Here is an 18,583-nt window from a genome sequence, read left to right on the forward strand (position 1 = left end):
AGTACCTGCATCATGAGACCTCATGAAGGCGTTAGCTAGAGCATTAACAAACCCAATTTGCCAAACCTCTGGTCATATTTATTTATTAACTTATAATACCATCAGTGCACAGATGTACATTAGAGTGAAGAGGGGCGGATAGAGAATATTTGCAATGGAAAGACAAACATTTCGTTTAACCCAAGTTCTCAGATTTTGATAGTGGGCCCAGCCTAACCACCCTTGGACAATGTGGTCCGCGGATGAATTGATCTAGATCGGACATATGAGATTCATAGCAGGAGTTCCTTTGGTCGGCGCTTCTCATGATCCTAATGGTTAGCCCAACTAGCCCATTATCCAGCACTCAGGCGCAGGTATTTGGCTAGCTTGATTACAACACGTCATAGAGAGTTCATACAATATGAATTTATACTTTCAGCTTCTCGAAAAAATTGTATAGCTTCATATCAATCGTTCTACGTTCACTCTGGGTAAAGGCTTTCTTATTTTATCGCGATTTAACTCTTCTTTGGGCAGGTTGCAGTGACCTTGTTCACAACAATTTCCTCACATCCTCTGCCTGTCTGATTCTCACAAAGCTGCATTCCTTACATTCTGGAGTTCAGTACGCTAGCATAACATGCATTATGAATTATGAACTACCTGTCTCACTCGTGGTCATCGCCCACTACTGTCTTCTGCTGAAATGCTGTGAACGAGGCCATCCTTAATTTACCACGTGCACATTGTTTGCTTCTTTGCATAGTAGAAAGGGTTCACGCAATTTAATGACAATGCGGAGAGCTCGGGAACAGAAAGTTGTAGGAGTAACGTTAAAGGTAATGAAGTGTTCTGGGTGGGCCAGAGAAATTATTCGATTTTACTGCATCCTAGTCGAAACCAAGAACAAGAAATGGGTATGTAGTGCGAACTGAGGATAACCTATAGTCACTAAGGTTAACCATTTGAATTCCCATGGAAGAGCGTAGAAGGAGTAGGGAGAAAGCAAGGTAGAAGGATGTGGTTAGGAAGCTTTCTGAGGTAAAGAGGATGCAGCTAGCAAAGCATCGGAATAATTGGAGGAATATGGAAGGGGACTTCGCGCTTGAGCGGGTATAGTCCCGATAATTATAATGATGATGCGTAGCAAAGTGGTATAGGCGAACGAGGACCCAGAAGAGAAGCTGCAGGGGAACCATTCAACAATATCGCGTCACAGTTTTAAAAGCACAGCTTAAGGGTTCCTTTATTAAATAATCTTTATTACCGAAAAAAAAAAGCGCTTGCTTTCTGGAAAACTGTCTCGACCGATGACGTATAAGTTTACAAAGTTTATTTCTCCTGATTCATAATATGATGGCTGAATGCAGGACCTTGGCTGAGTTTAGCGAGAGACCCGTCGCTATCGATATCAGCCTGTCCGAGATAGAGCGTGGACAACTGCCGCTTCCCGCCATCACCGTCTGCAACATGAACCAGGTGCGGCGGTCCGTACTCTGCGGCAATGACTCGGACCTGGCAGCTCGCCGGGGTACCGACTACTGGAAGGAGCGACTCTGCAATGGACGACCTATAGAGAACGTCTGGGTATATTGCAGTAGAGTTCGTATTTCTTTTATACTTCCTATCGTCACTATCCCGACTACGCGCGCTTCAAGACAAGGCATTTTCCTGCGTTCCCAATTGAGCTGATTCTGTGCCAGCGGCGGCCACTTTATCCATGCAAAATTTGTAATTTCCACGTCGATTTCTGTCGTACTCTGCAAAAAAAAAGTTGCCTTTGCTTGTAATCCATTATTTTACTCCTAAAGAGACACTAATAAGGATAGAGTGTTCCAAATATAAATTAAAGCCAATGCTTCGGATCGATATACAATTGCTTATGATCGTGCGACAAAAAATCTTGATCACACCAGAGGGATCGGCAGTTAATGACAGCCTGCACGTTTTCCTTCTCAACTCATATGCCGACACGAGTAATAAATGCACAGAGAAAAGAGACCAATACCGAACTCTCACAAATGCGTCAAACCACGCCCGTCCGGATCAGTTAATTGTGCACTTTTTACTACCGCTTGCTTCCTGCCATGACTGGCTAGTAATTGAGTGAAGGTAAAGGTAGCTTGACAAACGGCCGTCTTCTGCCTGGTGTGCTTCCCCCTTATTATCTGTGGTCTTTGACCAGCCAAATATAACCCCTTCACAGTGACATCACGAGGGCTTTCGGACTGTATACTGTGTCGAGAACCTCATTGAACGTGTGTGCATTGCTTTTTTACTTCCCGGATAAAGATGAGCAACGAGCTGCTGATGGAAGCGGACAACTTCACGGAGTGGGTCATGAAAACGCAGAGGCGGAATATTGAACTTGGACTGCGGATGGGACATCAGCGCGAAGACTTGTACCTGGAATGTTCCTTCGGGTCCCTCGACTGCCGGCAAGAAAGGTGTGCATAAGAGGTTTTATCGTCGTACATATATTTTACTGCGTCTATGAGGGCGGTGGTGGTGGTTGTGAAAACGTTTATTGTATATTTGGAGGTTTGTTTGACGCGGAGACTTAAGGGCCTCGGCCTTACAATACTGGGTGGAGACCCTAGTCACGGACCCCATTGGCGGTTGCCGCCGCCCGCGCACGCCGCGTTAAGGCCCTTTGGGCCTGTAGGTCGCAGCAGCCGAGCAGAGTCGCCTCCCAGTCCTCCCGGGAAGTGTTAGGGATGGGAAGATGGGGTGGGTTTAGTTGGCAGGCCCATACCATGTGTTAGGTGTCAGCCACCTGCCCACAGTACTGGCACTGGCCAGTGAATTTGGAGTCAAAATGTTGAAGAATTGCCGGGCACGGCATCGTGCCCGGCGCACGGCATCGTGAAGAGGCGCAGGAGCAGCCTCTCGTTCGCCTTTCCTAACCCTTTGCAGGAGTTAGGGTATTTGAGATGCGAGTTTTGATTTAAAAAATAAAAAAATAAAAATGCCCCGCCGGGGTGGTGCAGTGGTAAGACGCCCGACTACTGTGCCGGAGTACCCGGGTTCAATCCCGACCTCGACGGCTGCGTTTCGATGGAGGCGAAACGAACAGGCGTCCGTGTGCTGTGCGATGTCAGCGCACGTTCAAGATCCCCAGGTCGAAATTACTCCGTAGCCCTCCACTACGGCTCATCTTTCTATCTATCTATCCACTTTCACTCCCACTTTCCTCCCTTCCCTTATGGCGCGGTTCAGGTGTCCACAACAAGTGTGACAGATACTGCGCCTTCCCTTCCTGTGAACCAATTAAAAAAAAGTTTTGATAAAAAATTACAATATCTTTGAATGTGTAGGCCGGATTGAAATCGATGTCCTCAGCCGATTCGAGTCCCGAGGAAACTACCCGGAGAGAAAGCGCGCGGGCGGCTCCGTCAGCTGCATCGTTCCCTGTAAGACCCTGGTGGCTAGGAGCCCAAACGAGATATCGGCATGCGGGGCACGTGTCTCGACAGCAGTTTTGAAATATTCTATAGGCTAAGGACTTGGGCGACGTTCCGACAAGCCCCTCGTGAGTCGGTGATGATATATTTAGAAGTGTGGTCTGAGGCGGCGAGTGCAATGGCTACCTCTTCAGCGTGTCTTATAGATTTGGCCTTGAATGTAAGGTCATCGACTGTGTTCCCGTTGTGAACGACTGCGGCCGTATGCCAGCCCCCCGGATGGGGGCCCGAGGCATCCACGTAGAACACACCTGATTTGTGAGAGACAACGCGGTGGAGTCTTTCCAAACAGATCAGACTTTAGTGATTATATTAAGCTTTCACATACATTGCCCGTTAGAGAGCCAGAAGTGGTGTAAATTACTCCACAGCCTTCCGCTGCGGCTCCTCTTTATCTCCCTACTTTCACTCACACCTTCCTTTCCCCTATGGCGTTGTTCAGATGCCCAGAGAAAAATCTCACAGATACCGCGCCTTTTCTTTAATATTTCATAATTTAGCGTAGCTAGCACGTGCCGCATATTTAAACCGTATAAAAGCAGATACAAGCAACACTGGATTTAGTCGCGCAAGCCTGCTACATAAAGAGAATTTATTGGGCACATACATACATACAAAAACGCACATTACTCTCAAACTAAAGCACTATACAAAACACTAGAGGTTACATATAAATAATAAACTTACAAAAACATGATTCCCCTGAGAGGGGAAAACAGTATAAACGAGGAGGGTTCTAATAAAGGACGACAGGCATCTCGTCTGCTCCCCCGTACAACATACCGCAGAAACGGCGTCTCGCTATCCGTTTCTGTCCAGACAGATACTTCCAGATGACTAGACGCAGCCTCTGCAAGGCTGGCTACATTGCTCGGGCGGGAGTTCGGCGCGCCTCAGCGAGGCACCTGCGACGCCACAACACAAACAGAACCACAGTGAACACGAGGTGTTCAAAAGGGTTTCGCCTACGCCTGATGCCGGGGTTCATGCGGACGTTAAATATCCTATATGCGAGCCACCACATTGTTCTCCCCACTACACATTCGAAAAAAAAAAAAAAACATGCGCAAGGCTCTCGGGAGCACCGCAGTTGGCACACTGGTCATTGGGCACAACACCCCATCTGGCAAGGCGCTGTCTCGCGGGGAGGACGCCCCAACGCCTAAGCCAGTCAAAATCTCGCAATTCATTTGGCAGCCGACAAGCTGCCCGCGCTCGCCACTTGGGTACAGCGGCCTCTCGTTGCTCATCAGCTGAAAATTCAGTGATCCATTTTAACAAGTTACTTTTAGGACGCGCATACTTTCTGCGGGTTTATGTACGTTATTTTAGTGGGCGCCCATTTAAATTTAGTTGGGATTAGCAGTAGGTAAGCTATTCGATTTAATTTTTAAATTATAGTGCTGGAAATCAATGTCATAGCGGCGCGCATCGAAGAGCTAGCGGGTCTGTAAGGAAAAATTCAAGTTGCTCTCAAAGTTAATAAGAACACGTTGTACTGAATGACACAAAATATCTAACTTGCACGCCAAGCTGCTGCAGCACCCTTCTTGGCGTGTATACTAATAAAGAGCGCATAGGGCTACTAGACACGTTGGTGTGCTCGAATCCCGCTTTTACTAAGCAAGCAAATCTAAGGGTGTGGAAAGGATGGTTTCATTTGTGTTAAGCCTATAGATGAGCATTTTTCCCGCAGTTCATAACATAACACCTACGGTAATCTTGACCCCGTAGGGGTGGCGCAGTGGTTACGGCGCTCGACTACTGTTCCCAAGGATACGGGATCGAATCCTGGCCTCAACGGCCGCTTTTCGATAGAGGCGAAAAGCAAGGCGCCCGTGTGCTGTGCGATGTCAGTGCACGTTAAAGAACCCCAGGGTGTCGAAATTTCCGGAGGCCTCCACTACGGCGTCTTTCATAGCCTGAGTCGCTTTGGGACGTTAAACCCCACAAACCAAACGGTAATCTTGCGCATCCTAGAAATGGTTACATAGTCAATGTTATTCCAGATAATTGTGGTCGCGTCTAGTATGGCCACGAACATGACAAGGCGGTGTGCCAACAGCTTGGAGAAAATGGATTAAAAACAATCATCACACACATTGCCCCGCCAGGGTGGTGCAGTGGTAAGGCGCCCGACTTCTGTGCCGGAGTTCCCGGGTTCGAACCCGACCACGGTGGCTGCGTTTCGATGGAGGCGAAACGAAGTGGCGTCCGTGTGCTGTGCGATGTCAGCGCACGGTAAAGGTCCCCAGGTGGTCGAAATTACTCCGTATCCCTCCACTACGGCTCCCCTTTCTCTCTTTCCACTTTCACTCCCTTCCAGTAGGGCGCGGTTCAGGTGCCCACAGAGCAAGTGTGACAGATACTGCGCCTTTCCCTTCCCGTGAACCAATTATTATTATTATTATTATTATTATTATTATTATTATTATTATTATTATTATTATTATTATTATTATTATTATTATTATTATTATTATTATTAAACAATCATCACAAACAATCATCACAAAGTGTGGTTTGGTTTGGCTTGTGGGGTTTAACGTCCCAAGGCGACTTAGGCTATGAGAGACGCCGTAGTGGAGGGCTACGGAGTAATTTCGACCACCTGGGATTCTTTAACGTGCACTGACATCGCACAGCACACGGGCGCCTTGCTTTTCGCCTCAACCGAAAAGCAGCCGCCGCGGTCGGGATTCGATCCCGCACCCTTGATAACAGTAGTCGAGCGCCGTAACCACTGCGCCACTCCGGTGGGGCAGCACAAACTTCCGATTTATTATCACACGCATTCGGGCAGATATGGCGTTGCGCATGCGATGAACGACAACCACGGCATGTGTCACGAGGACGAGCTTCAAAACTATTTTAACATGATTTGACTCAATATGCACAGCTTCGTGTCCCTAAAAGCCATATAATTTATCAGTATTAGAATTGATTTATTCATTTCTGTAATACAGGATAGGCAGGACTTGTACAGTTGGCCTGAACATTTCAGCTCGCCTCTTTCGATATCTTTTTCTGTGCAGTTAATGTCCCTTTTTATGTTTTTGTGTTAATATTTTTCTTCTCCGCAGATTCTTGTACGCTGTTCCGTTCGGGCGCTACGGCACCTGCTACTGCTTCAACTTCAGACACGGCTTCTCGTTCGCCCCAGAAAACGTGGGCGTCATCTCCAAGGGTAAGTGGCTGAAGCAACTGAAGAGAGAAAGGAATAGAGAAGGGCGGAAAAAGAACCGAGAAGCTAACTGAAGAAATAAACAAGAAAACAAACAGAAAATGTGAAGAAATCAGGAAACAAAGAAAGACATTCTGATATTTTTATTCCACTGTTACTTCGCGCGTGACTCATTCAGAAGTCGTGACGGCACCGAGGCCTCTCAGTTAAAGCCCATAAATCAGACATAGTCCGGTGGTAATGACCAAACATGGACATCGTGTGAAGGCGCTTGCAGAACCTACCGAAATGCAGTAGTTTTATGTGCAGCCTGCTCAGGAAAGCCTGGTCAATCGTCGCACATTTATGTTTTTCCTTTAGTGTTCTGTTCTGTTGGGTGGAGCAGGCTCGGGCAAAAAGGGCATGCAAGCAGATTGTGAGCTTTCGACTCCATGAACATACTACCACTTGAGTGGTTGGTTTGTGGGGTTTAACGTCCCAAAGCGACTCAGGCTATGAGAGACGCCGTAGTGGAGGACTCCGGAAATTTTGACCACCTTGTGCGCACGTGTGAACTAAGCTTATGGACAATAATAAAGGAGAAAGTTGAGCTAGTTGGTCTAACATCTTGAAAGAAGGCAGCAGAGCAGGCAACACAACAGAAGAAGCACACACAGACACAAGGCCAATGCCGCAGTGTTGTCCTTGTGTCTGTGTGTGCTTCTTCTGTTTTGTTGCCTGCTCTGCTGCCTTCTTCCAAAATAAGCTCATAAATGCCCCGCCGGGGTGGTGCAGTGGTAAGACGCCCGACTACTGCCCGGAATGCCCGGGCTTGAACCCGACCTTGGCGGCTGCGTTTCGATGAAGGCGAAACGAAGAGGTGTCCGTGTGCTGTGCGATGTCAGCGCATGGTTGATTCCCAGGTGGTCGAAATTACTCCGTAGCCCTCCAATACGGCTCCTCTTTCTCCCTCTCCACTTTACTCTCACCTTCCTCCCTTCCCCTACGGCGCGGTTCAGGTGTCCACAGAAACAAGTGTGACAGATACTGCACCTTTCCCATCCTGTAAACTAACTATTAACTATTTTTGTGAACGTCCCAAAGCGTCTCAGGCTATGACAGACGCTGCGCCACGCTCATTATATTATGACAGACGCCGCAGTGGAGAACTCTGGAAATTTCGACCATCTGGGGTTCTTCACCGTGCACTGACGTTGCACAGCACACGGGCGCCCTGCTTTTTGCTTCCGTCGAATAGCGGCTGCCCCAATCAGGATTTGATCCCGCATCTTAGGCCGCAGGTCGAGCTCCCTAACAACTGCACGACCAAGGCGGGGTTTGTTCGCGTATAAGTTGTGTTGCACTTTCTCTGGGCAAGAAGGTTTGGTTTGGTTTGTGGGGTTTAACGTCCCAAAGCAACTCAGGCTATGAGAGACGCCGTAGTGGAGGACTCCGGAAATTTCGACCACCTGGGGTTCTTTAACGTGCACTGACATCGCACAGCACACGGACGCCTTGCTTTTCGCCTCCATCGAAAAGCGGCCGCCGAGGCCGGGATTCGATCCCGCGTCCTTGGGAACAGTAGCTGAGCGCCGTAACCACTGCGCCACCCCGGCGGGCTCTCTGGGCAAGAAGTCACAATGGTTGAGAAGTCACAATGGTTGCATATGCGTTGAAACAAATCAGTCTAGAAAACAAATTTAAAAAAATGACATTGTAGTTTCAAAACAAAGTGCAGAATTAGATCAAATAAAGTAGTAAAACGGCAGTTTGGGTGAGTTGTGCATTTCTTACCAAACAGCGCAATTTGCAAGTTCAGTACCCTGTATGACTCTTTTCCCTCTTAGCTCGGTACCCATGCGCTGTTTTATACCAAACACAAGATCCGTGTAATGCAGTGCTTAAATAGATTTACAAGGGGAGGAGGGGGGGGGGGCGGATACCGAAAGCAGGAAGCATTTCTTGGGCAATTCGAATTAAGGAGAATTAGTTGAGAATTTCTAAACCTCTGCACGAAAACCATTAGGAAGTTTAGGACATCAAATTGGCGCATTTTGATTGCAAGAATTAGTTTACGAGAATGGACGGAAATGAATGACTGGTGTAATGCATTTTTGGACAGTGAGTGAGTCTCGCAGGCAAAATATTTTGAACTTTTACATTTCAGCGAATGCCTTGTAATGTTTTCAATAACTTCGATGAGGGTATTCTAATAGATTGCTAATATCGACATGCTGGATTTGAAGCATGTTTTGCTTTTCAAAGTCATGTTCATTGTACTATGAGCAGGGTTTGTTGTGGATAATAATGACGATTTTATTAAGGCGGAAGCCTTTATGCCTCATCGTTGTAAGCAGGTGTTGTCGACAGAAATTTCACTCTTTTCAAATGGTCCAAATGGTCGTGACGTCCCAGTGCGCAAATATCAAACGGGGCCAAGTGTACTTTGACTAGTAACCATATAACCAATTAAAGGGATATAGTGATGCTCCAAGTGGGACTGAGTTTAGTTATGTAAGTAATTTAACATTAACCTAATTAGGTTAATTAATAATTAAATAGTTTCCTAACTGTGGACGTAGTCAAGCAAGGGTGTACCTACAATGAGCGAAGAGACAGTCAATTACACTAATTAGCTAATTAGCCAAGTAGCGTTAATTAGACAATTAGCTCAAGTTTACGCTTGCTGAACAGGAACTAAGGTTTACTGATAAGTATGATCTGTACTGGCAATTGACAAAAGTACAATACACTAAGTAGCTAATTAGGTTGATTGCGCTAATTAGACAATTGGTTATAGGCAATTAGTGAAAGTTTACGCGTAGAGAATTGGGACTTTGGGTTACCGGCAATGCCTAACAGTGCGTCAGAAAAGGCTGAGCCAAGGTGCCCCCTGAATTTGCTTTTTGCAAGAGTAATTTCTGGCTAATGTTCAACTCCTTGTTTGTGCTACATTCCAAATGGCAGTACTGTACAAGGAATGAAAATAATGAAAAGTAGATTAGAGCTTTGTTGAGGCAAAAAGGCGTAATTTTTTAATGAAGTCAACGGCTTGTTCAACTTGATCACGGAACTTGACTCGGTCGTCCCGTAATGTATTGGAGGGAAATAATACACACTGAACACGTAAACAATATTAACTATTTCAACCTGTAATCACTCAAACGTCGCCTTGAGATCTGGTGTAACGCGCATATCGCTACTATAAAACACGATTGCTTTTATTTATCTAGCATTGCGATAAAACGTTCTCTATAAGTCAAGTGCTCAAATTGCGAAGATTCGCTTGCCGGGTGAATTAAAATTTGAGAGAGAAGAGCGATGTGATTATTTCTGTATTGCCTACATGCATTGTTATTTACGCCATTTGCACTGTGTACGGACATTGTTAATGCAAAGATTGAAGACTAAATCACCATAAATGGTTTTGTGAGGAATGCCAGGAAGTATTTAACCTTAAATGTGAGTTCACTTGAGTTATTGGCGTATAGTGACGACTCTTTTTTCCTGGAACAGGATTCAAAAACATAATCAAATCAAATCTTTATTTCCATCGTGTGCAATACAGATCGAAGGCAACGGAAAAAAGCTGCCATAAGGTGGTTTGACAAGTCCGCAGCTCTATTTCGCAGTGGCATTTCAACAACAACAATGATCAGTTCTAGCAACCAACAAGTCAAAACATTTGGTCAGTGCAGAAAAGAAAACCTCGGGTTAAAGAAAGAAGACGTCAGGATAATTTAAATCAATTTTGTCTATCAGAAAAAAAAAAAATGAATCGATTTTCAGCTGTAGAATTAGGTACAGCAAAATTAGTAGACTGGTAACGGTTCAGAAGTGATGGTAATCCAACCCGCACACACCGTATCTTTCAAGCTTTCGAAATGAAATGTCTTAATCTGTAATGTAGAGAGTCTGGGTATATATGTCACTAATCACAAAGCTCATTTCCAAATTTTTTAATGGCAGATTCTTTCGGGCCAAGGAGAACAACCTCCATCACCGTGTTTTTAGAAGATCATGAACATTTGTGGGGAATTCGTGATTGCAAAAAAAAAAAAAAAAAAAAAGTACTGTTTCTGTTTTACAACAGGTTTTTCTAGCATCTGAAAATATTGGGAGGACGAAGATCAGACATTAATTTCAGATGTGTAATTTATGTAATTGTAATTTATACAATATTCAAGCTGGCGGCAAACTTTGCGAGGAAATAAAGAGCGTATACAAACGGGAGGTATAGCATGAATTGCATGTTTTGCCAGTCTATTTGTAGCAATGAGCGTATTAGCTGGGCGTGCTATTAAAGTGCTGAAATAATGAAAGAAGTTCTATCGTTTTGCAGAGGTATAAGAAAAATGAGTTTCGATTGACACAAAGAGGGCTATCTAGTGACTGATACTTGCAAAAGCCTGCATGCATGAATAACTAAGTACAACCTCTCCGGCTGCATTATCACATGCAGGGCTCCGCATGGTGCTGGACGCTGAAATCGACGAGTACCTTCCTCTCTCGACTGAGGTCGGATTCAAGGTCATGATTCATGAGCCGGGCGTCGAGTCGGACTACAATCGCAACGGAATCCACATCCCGCCAAACTTTGTCTCGTACTTACGCATAAGCAAGGTGGGGCCACACATTGAGGCATAGTGGAAGCATTGAACATCTGAGGAATAGAGTTGTTTATGCGACTAATAGAGGGCGCCATATTGGCGCGCACGATATCATCTCTGTATAGATGGTTTCGATGCAATCCTGGGCGGGAAACTTGCGTGAGCGATTTGATGATCGTCCTCTCCAGCTGCAGTCTGATGCTCGCTAATTACGCGATGTCTGTGTACGCGTAGACGACCCCTCCTAACCGCGCCGCTTTTCCATCTGGTTTTTGGCAGGTTTCTATTCTGCATCAAAAGTTCTTAAGGAAGTTGACTCGCATATCAAGTTCTAAAATAGTTACAACGCAACACACAACCATGGAACGGCACACACATTCACTCACGAACGCATGCAAGAAGATCAAACGTTATATAGCCCCAAGAGTGCATCAGAAAAGAAAGATGGGAAATGTGTATGAAAATAGAAGGGAGAACGGCAGACACGGACGCCTTTCATGTACAGTATCTGTGGAAACGCTTCCGCAGCAGCCGCTTTTTAATGAAATCAATATTTTAAAGGATTCCTTGTGTGCGATGTAAGCACCCGTTAAAGACACACAAGGCTATGAAGAATGTCAATGCCGGTAAATATCCGCAAGGTTACAAAGGCAGTGAGAGATGAGGCTGTGGTTTAAAAATTATATTTAGGAACAATAAGCGGAGTTAATTTTTCATCTCACAGTGGAAACCTCAACCACAAGCTGTGAACGAAGGCAGTTGACGAGAAGACAAAGAAGGAGTTATCGCTGTGGAGGGTTACAAAATAATTTCACCAGCCAAAGGAACTTCGACCAATTTCTCGCATTCTTTAGTAATTCAAAGAAAGCCGGAATAGTTACAGTCCTACCAAACGTTTTCTCTCTTTATAGGTGCAACAACGACGAGAGGAGCAATTTGTCGTCCTCATCGTATGTGCTGCCCCGAAAATGTCTAACCAACATGCCCAAGCACCTACTTTGTTTCCTGTCTTCCTCCTTTCACTCCCTTGAACTCCCATTCACTAACGACAAGCTTATTGCTACTGGTACTGCATCCTCATTGAAAAAAATGAGTGAGTGCACTTTAGAGATCCATAGGGCCAAAATTATTCAGAACACATCACACCTGCGCCCCTGTTCCTTATTTTATTTTACTCCCTCCTACCTCGTTCCCTCACCGAGCAGTTCGGGGTTGCTTGTGTGAATGGTACATCAGTCTTGATATGGTTCTTAGTGTCTTAAAAGCTTTGGTTACGTCGGTTGCTCTAAGTTAGCAGAGAGATAAATATTTGCAGACTCAGCGCCGGGACTTCTCCTATAGTTATCTTGCTCCGTGTTCGATTTTTCACTGGCTTGTTTGCTATTCTTCAAATCAGCAACCATAAAAAAGCGCGGTAAATTATTCGGTTCGGCACTGCAGTTGTCACTATTTTCAATGCTGAAACAACTTACATGCTTCTATTCTGCAGCAGGGGATGTATTAAAGGAGACTGACTAATGAGGCTGTCTAGGCTTAACGCCGTGAGGTGACGGGAGAGGCGGGCAGTAAACGGTGTCGTGTGTATCTTACGGCATACACTGCCCTTGTCGCAGATGACATTGCGGCGACTGGAACCTCCGTATCCGCAGCCCTGTCGCCACGATTGGCCACCGGGTTACCAAGAGATACAGTTCAGCAAAACAAGTTACACGCAAGTGGTACCATATTACTCTCATTTTACATCGTAATCCATCCGCCTGTCTCCGCTGAATTCAGCGTTAGAGATTAGCAGCTGAAAAGTGTCAAACGTCGGCAACAAAAGGCAACATCACCACCTTAGTGGCTCGGTGTTTACGGCGCTCGGCGTCTTATACTACTGGTCAAATTCCGCTGCAATGGCTTTCTTTCGAACTGTCGCAAATATAACCACGACTGCCACCTTTTTTTTTTCGCCGACGGTTCCGGTTACGCGCAGGCCTAATCCTATCATTTGTCACCAGTTATGTTACCTTCTTTATCACCAGAGGCAAGGTACAGACTTGCGGAGGGCCACTGTCACGTGACGTTTCCTTTCACAGGGTTGCTTTACCCTTTAAGCTTTTCAGCTATACCATAGGCGAATGAAGTCATTTTGGTTACAATTGCTCTTCGCCCAACTATTGATGAAGTACCAAGGAGCTGGTGCAGGGTACAATAACTGAACAGCACAACAATATCCAGAACTAGATGTATATTTATGCGTAATTCTTTCTCCCTGGTGTATGTTTGCGAACCAGAAGTGTCTAGATGCCTGCCTCCAACTCTCCATCTTCCGGCGGTGCGGATGCATGGACCACACGGTGCGCACGTTCAATATCTCCGGGGCGAAGCTGTGCTGCATCATAGGAAGTGAGCGTACTGAATTTTCATTGAATTTCTATTGACTCTACACTACGAGATGTGTCTTGGCTGCATGAGGTTTTGTAACTTATGGTTAGATATTAAGACAAGGTAAGATAAGGTGTTTTATTCCCGTTTATAACGCACATTTAAGAAGGGGTAGGTTTGGGGGAAAAAGCTACATAAGCAGCTTGACAATAATTAAGAGCCACTTATTAGCAGCATCAGCGCTTTGTAATGACAGTGCAAAGGAAACACTGATATTAAAGCACAGGCAAAAGCAAAAGGCGAAAAAAACACGAAAACCAAATAAAAAGAAGACAAAGCACACTCCAAACCCGGAAATATAACAAGCTACATAGGCTGCATAATATCACAGAAATAGGCCAAACAGATAAAGTATTCAGATATGTGGCGCAAACAAACACAAACACAGGAGAAGATACACACCACACGCGCACACTACCAACTGTAAGAAGAACCGGAAAACACTTCCTCTTCTACACTCAGGCACGTCTCAACTTCCTCTTCTTCTCATTTTCCTCTTCTTTGCCTAGGGGGAAAAAGGCACTCACTTCCTCGCAGACCTTAACCTTGTCCAAACATGGCGGTGACCAATCTCTTCTTCCTCTTCTTCTATTCTTCCTCTTCTTTCCCAAGGGAATATTGACACTTTCTTCCTCTCAGCCCGAAAATATCAACCAAACATTACAGTCAAGAGATTGGTCACCGCCATGTTTGGACAAGGTTAAGGTCTGCGAGGAAGTGAGTGCCTTTTTCCCCCTAGGCAAAGAAGAGGAAAATGAGAAGAAGAGGAAGTTGAGACGTGCCTGAGTGTAGAAGAGGAAGTGTTTTCCGGTTCTTCTTACAGTTGGTAGTGTGCGCGTGTGGTGTGTATCTTCTCCTGTGTTTGTGTTTGTTTGCGCCACATATCTGAACACGATGATGCACCAACTAGCCCCTCAAGCCGTTATTTTGAGATAAAGTATGGCGCTCAAATTAATGAGAAAAGGTGCAGGATTCCCAAAGGTTTTGCGTAGTGGAAGCAGCAACATTTAATGAACGACCAGCACAACTAAACAACAATGTGAATCAGCATTATCGACAAAAATTATTGCATAGACTACATAGCGAAATAATTAAAACATCGATGTCCTTTGAGATCAGTGTATTAGTAATATAGGCAGGGTATAGGCAGCCATTTGCTTATAGCAATTAGGTTTCTAATAACAGCACTTAGAAGATGATGATGATGAAAACATTTATTGACATTGGCCTAGATTAAGCGAAGGCTGGTCGGGTCCCTAGTCCGGGACACCGTTGTTAAAAGCCGCTGCCCGTTCTCTTTCGACGAGAGCTCGTTGTTGATCGAGGTCCGAGCTGGACAGGGCCACCTCCTATCCTTCCCACGTTGGCTGATTTATTATGTCAATACTGGTATTTTGTTGACAAGCCCCTACCATATGGTATAAGTTCGCCTTCTGGCCACAAAGTTTGCACTGCGCCGAAAAGGATTCGGGCTCAATGGCATGAAGTGTTGCTGCGTTATTAAATGACATAGTTTGTAACCATCAAAGATGACACTCTTCTAATTTACTAAGACCCTTAGCGGGCTTCGGGAATGTCTGCCTTTCAAGGCGCAAATGCTGTAATAACTCTGAATATGTTGTTAACGGAGAGGGGGAGTCTAAATCAGCACTTAAAAAGAAAAAAAATGAATTATCATGTTTACCCGCATTCACTGTTTGCTAATGCATACTCCTCAGTGACAGGCTGTGGGAAGAAAAAAAAGTGCATGGCAGAAGTGAAGAGACTGTTCACCCTTCAACGGCTTCCGTGCTCGTGTCTGCTGCCCTGCTAGTAAGTAGATTCAAAATTTACTGCATACTGTCCTCTCACCTATTTGCTGATTTTATAGTTCTCAAATGTTTGTGACACTTGATTGGCTAATTCGCTTGGCCGAGTGCGGACATACATGCAAAGGAAATATCTCGTTTAGCTAAGGTTTGCTTCGTTTAGCCTTGCTTGGCCGCATCTTGCCACGTTTACCTTATTCATTGGGTAGTTTAGGCATTTAAATATTACGATGAAGGAGGCCTAGTTAAGGTGTGCAGTACATCTTTTTCAGAGGAATTGGACACTTAAGCGCTGCCTGTGAGCGTATGAAACGGCTGTGTTAATGGCTCTCATCTTTGGGAACTATAGCTCGTTCGCGTATATGATCCGTGCTGCTCGCCTAATCCCATATCCTTAATCTGTGCCTCTATTATCTGAAGCATACTTATTAGGTTACAGTAGTAAGCAACCACATTATTATAAAGGTCACCCGGCGTAAATATATACCTCCGCTTTATCCAAACAGTACAAGTGTGCCTATGTAGCGTATAAGTAACGCGTCTCACCCGGGATTAAGAGTACCGAGGTAATTCAATTCCTCTCATCCGCCGCTATAAAATGAGAAGTCAGAGTTTATAGCTCCTGCCAGTTCAGTCCTGACATGGTGGTCTCGGGATGTTTCACAATCCTACCAACCACCAGGGTCCGGCTATGCCAACCGCTAGCTATCACCTGCCACCCGGGACCCTACGGCCAAAAAAAAAAAAAACAGAAATAAAATTGGGCGCCACATAAATATAGTTCAATTACGCGGGCGCGCCACACCCTGATGGCATGGTGTTCAATACTGCTTGGCACACTCGATGGGGAGGGAGCACAGTCTTATGGGGTTTTTTTAACAATAGTTTTGCCTCAGGGCGTCAGTAGGGTATGAGATGAAGAATGAGTTAATGATTAAATGAATGGAAAAAGGTTGGCTGATTTTATGAAGTCCAAGAGTGAGCGATGATGTGGTCCCTGCGTCAAAGCGGGATACAAGGCAGGATTGCTTGCTGAAAGGCCAGCTATCGTCAAGTGCCGGATTTGTGTTGGTTTCAAAGCTGGACAGACTCACTGCAATGGTGAATGTCGGCTTCAGCATTTTCGTCTTTACATATCGGACACACTGGGCGGGGATATAAGTATCGGAACTGATATCACGTCCGAGTGACAGCTGGTGTGAGGGCAACCCCGACCCGGATCCTCCTAAGCGCAACCTCCTCTGCACGGGTGAGACCGCGGAGGAGGGATACGCACACGAAGAGATAAGAGCACGTGTGCGGCGCCGGAGGTGTTCCTTTCTTGATAAAAGGAGGGTAGCGGAGTCCACATCAAGGAGCCGTGGTAATAATGAATATTGGGTAAGGAGGCGCGTCGCTAAATCAGCTTGACTTTGGGAAGGCAGAAGGTCCCGTGGGACCCACTCAATACGTACTAACTGCGGGATGCGAGCCGCAAGCTGGTGAATAGCTTGCTTTTTTGCCTGAGAAAGCCAAGCAGTTGCTGATCCTGATTGGTGAATCGTTAAGCCCAGAATTTTTACGCTCGGACTTTCCTGTAGTGGGGTGCCGGATAGACACAGACGAATTGAATTTGCAGTAAGTTTACGGTGTCTCCAGAGGTTAGCGACACATGTGTGTGTAGTTTTACACACGGAAAGCTGAAGGCCAATAGAAGAAGCGTAATCAGAGGCAATATATACAGCTGACTGAAGGTTAACCTCCTGAGTGAGCAGATCTCGGTGAGTGCTCCATACCGTGGTCATCAGCGTATTGCAAAAACTTGATTTCGGGGATGTCATGTGCGCCATGCCAGTGGGATGAAAGCAATATTGAACAATGTCGGTGGCAATACTGATCCCTGGGGCACGCCACGTAGCGAAACGAATGAACCAATTGTGTCATCGCTGAGGCGTATTGCAAATGTTTTCCCGTCCAAAAATGATGCGACAAAACTGCATACTTTCAAAGGGAGAAGGAGCATGTCAATGGCGTTCAGGATTGCACCATAACTGATGTTGTCGTATGCTTTTTCAACGTCCATTGCCAATATGGTACGCACATAGCGGCTTCGGGTAGATCACAGTACTGCTGATGGCAACACCGCCAACCCGTCCTCTGTACCTATGTATGGACGAAATCCAATTTGAGCGGGAGGATAAAACCTGTGCTGTTCCAGCCACCAAGAAAGTCGTGTAGCCAGTATTTTCTCTGCAAGCTTGCACAGCGTTGATGTTAATGAGATTCGTCGCAAGTTAGCGAGGTCTGTTGGGGGCTTTCCTGGTTTGGAAATGGGGATCACGACAGCGGATTTCCAGCTCTCAGGTACGACACAATGCAGTCATACATTGTTTATAGTGTCTAGTAGTTGAGGGAGTGCAACGGCACTCAGGTTTTTGTAAACCTCATACTGAATTTTGACCGGGCCGGGCGCTGTTTTTCGTTTTGCCTCATCAGTTGCAGCCAGTAGCTCAGGCATAGAAAAGGGGCTCGCAATTCTATCTGAGTCAGCAGCAGATGGTACTGTGTATGCATCCGCAGGGATACCTGCCGAATTACATTAGTAGCTGAAGGAGGCAAAGTATCATGCTTTGGGAAAACTTTTTGTGCTACTTCTTTGGCGAAATCATCCGGTGACAAATTAGCTACAAAGCATGTTGTTGCTTCTTGCGTCAGTAGAACGGCGACCATGTTTCATTGCACGAAACGTTCACCAGAGTGAGGCATTCGAGGATTTAGCAGAAAATTGTTCGCGCCATGCATGCCACTGGCGTCGCGAGAGATCGCGTTAATATCTCCAAGCTATAGCAGTAAGATAATGCAGTCGTGTACGTGCCTGCGTCGAAGAATAGGGTCTCGCCTTACAGCCAGTTCGGCTTGACGGCGGGCAGTCCACAAGATAAGCAGGCCGAGATCTGGTGCCGGTCAACCAGCATTAATACAGGAAGTAGTCGTAGCGCTTTTTAGTGCACTTTGTATGCGCTCAACAAGGCGTGACGACGACTCTGAAGACAGATATCGAGACGTGAGTGAAAGTTGTCCCAGTTGATCACAGGACATTTGCGGCGTAAAGGGCGGAGACGTGAGGGATGGAGACCGATGATGATAGGG

The 18,583-nt window shown here is 45.7% G+C and overlaps 1 protein-coding gene across 1 annotated transcript in view; it reads left to right on the forward strand.

Moving 5' to 3' along the window:
- Positions 1-18,583, forward strand: part of LOC146181741 (acid-sensing ion channel 4-B-like) — a 52,670-nt gene that overhangs the window by 22,708 nt on the left and 11,379 nt on the right. The window contains exons 3-7 of the mRNA XM_084575841.1: positions 1,353-1,569; positions 2,275-2,429; positions 6,530-6,633; positions 11,072-11,232; positions 13,496-13,607. Of these exons, the coding sequence (XP_084431967.1) occupies positions 1,353-1,569; positions 2,275-2,429; positions 6,530-6,633; positions 11,072-11,232; positions 13,496-13,607 (749 nt within the window). The remainder of the gene's footprint in view (positions 1-1,352; positions 1,570-2,274; positions 2,430-6,529; positions 6,634-11,071; positions 11,233-13,495; positions 13,608-18,583) is intronic.

Source organism: Amblyomma maculatum, chromosome 8 (assembly GCF_055883805.1).
Source record: "Amblyomma maculatum isolate TAMU_Amacu chromosome 8, ASM5588380v1, whole genome shotgun sequence".
Taxonomy (NCBI): domain Eukaryota; kingdom Metazoa; phylum Arthropoda; class Arachnida; order Ixodida; family Ixodidae; genus Amblyomma; species Amblyomma maculatum.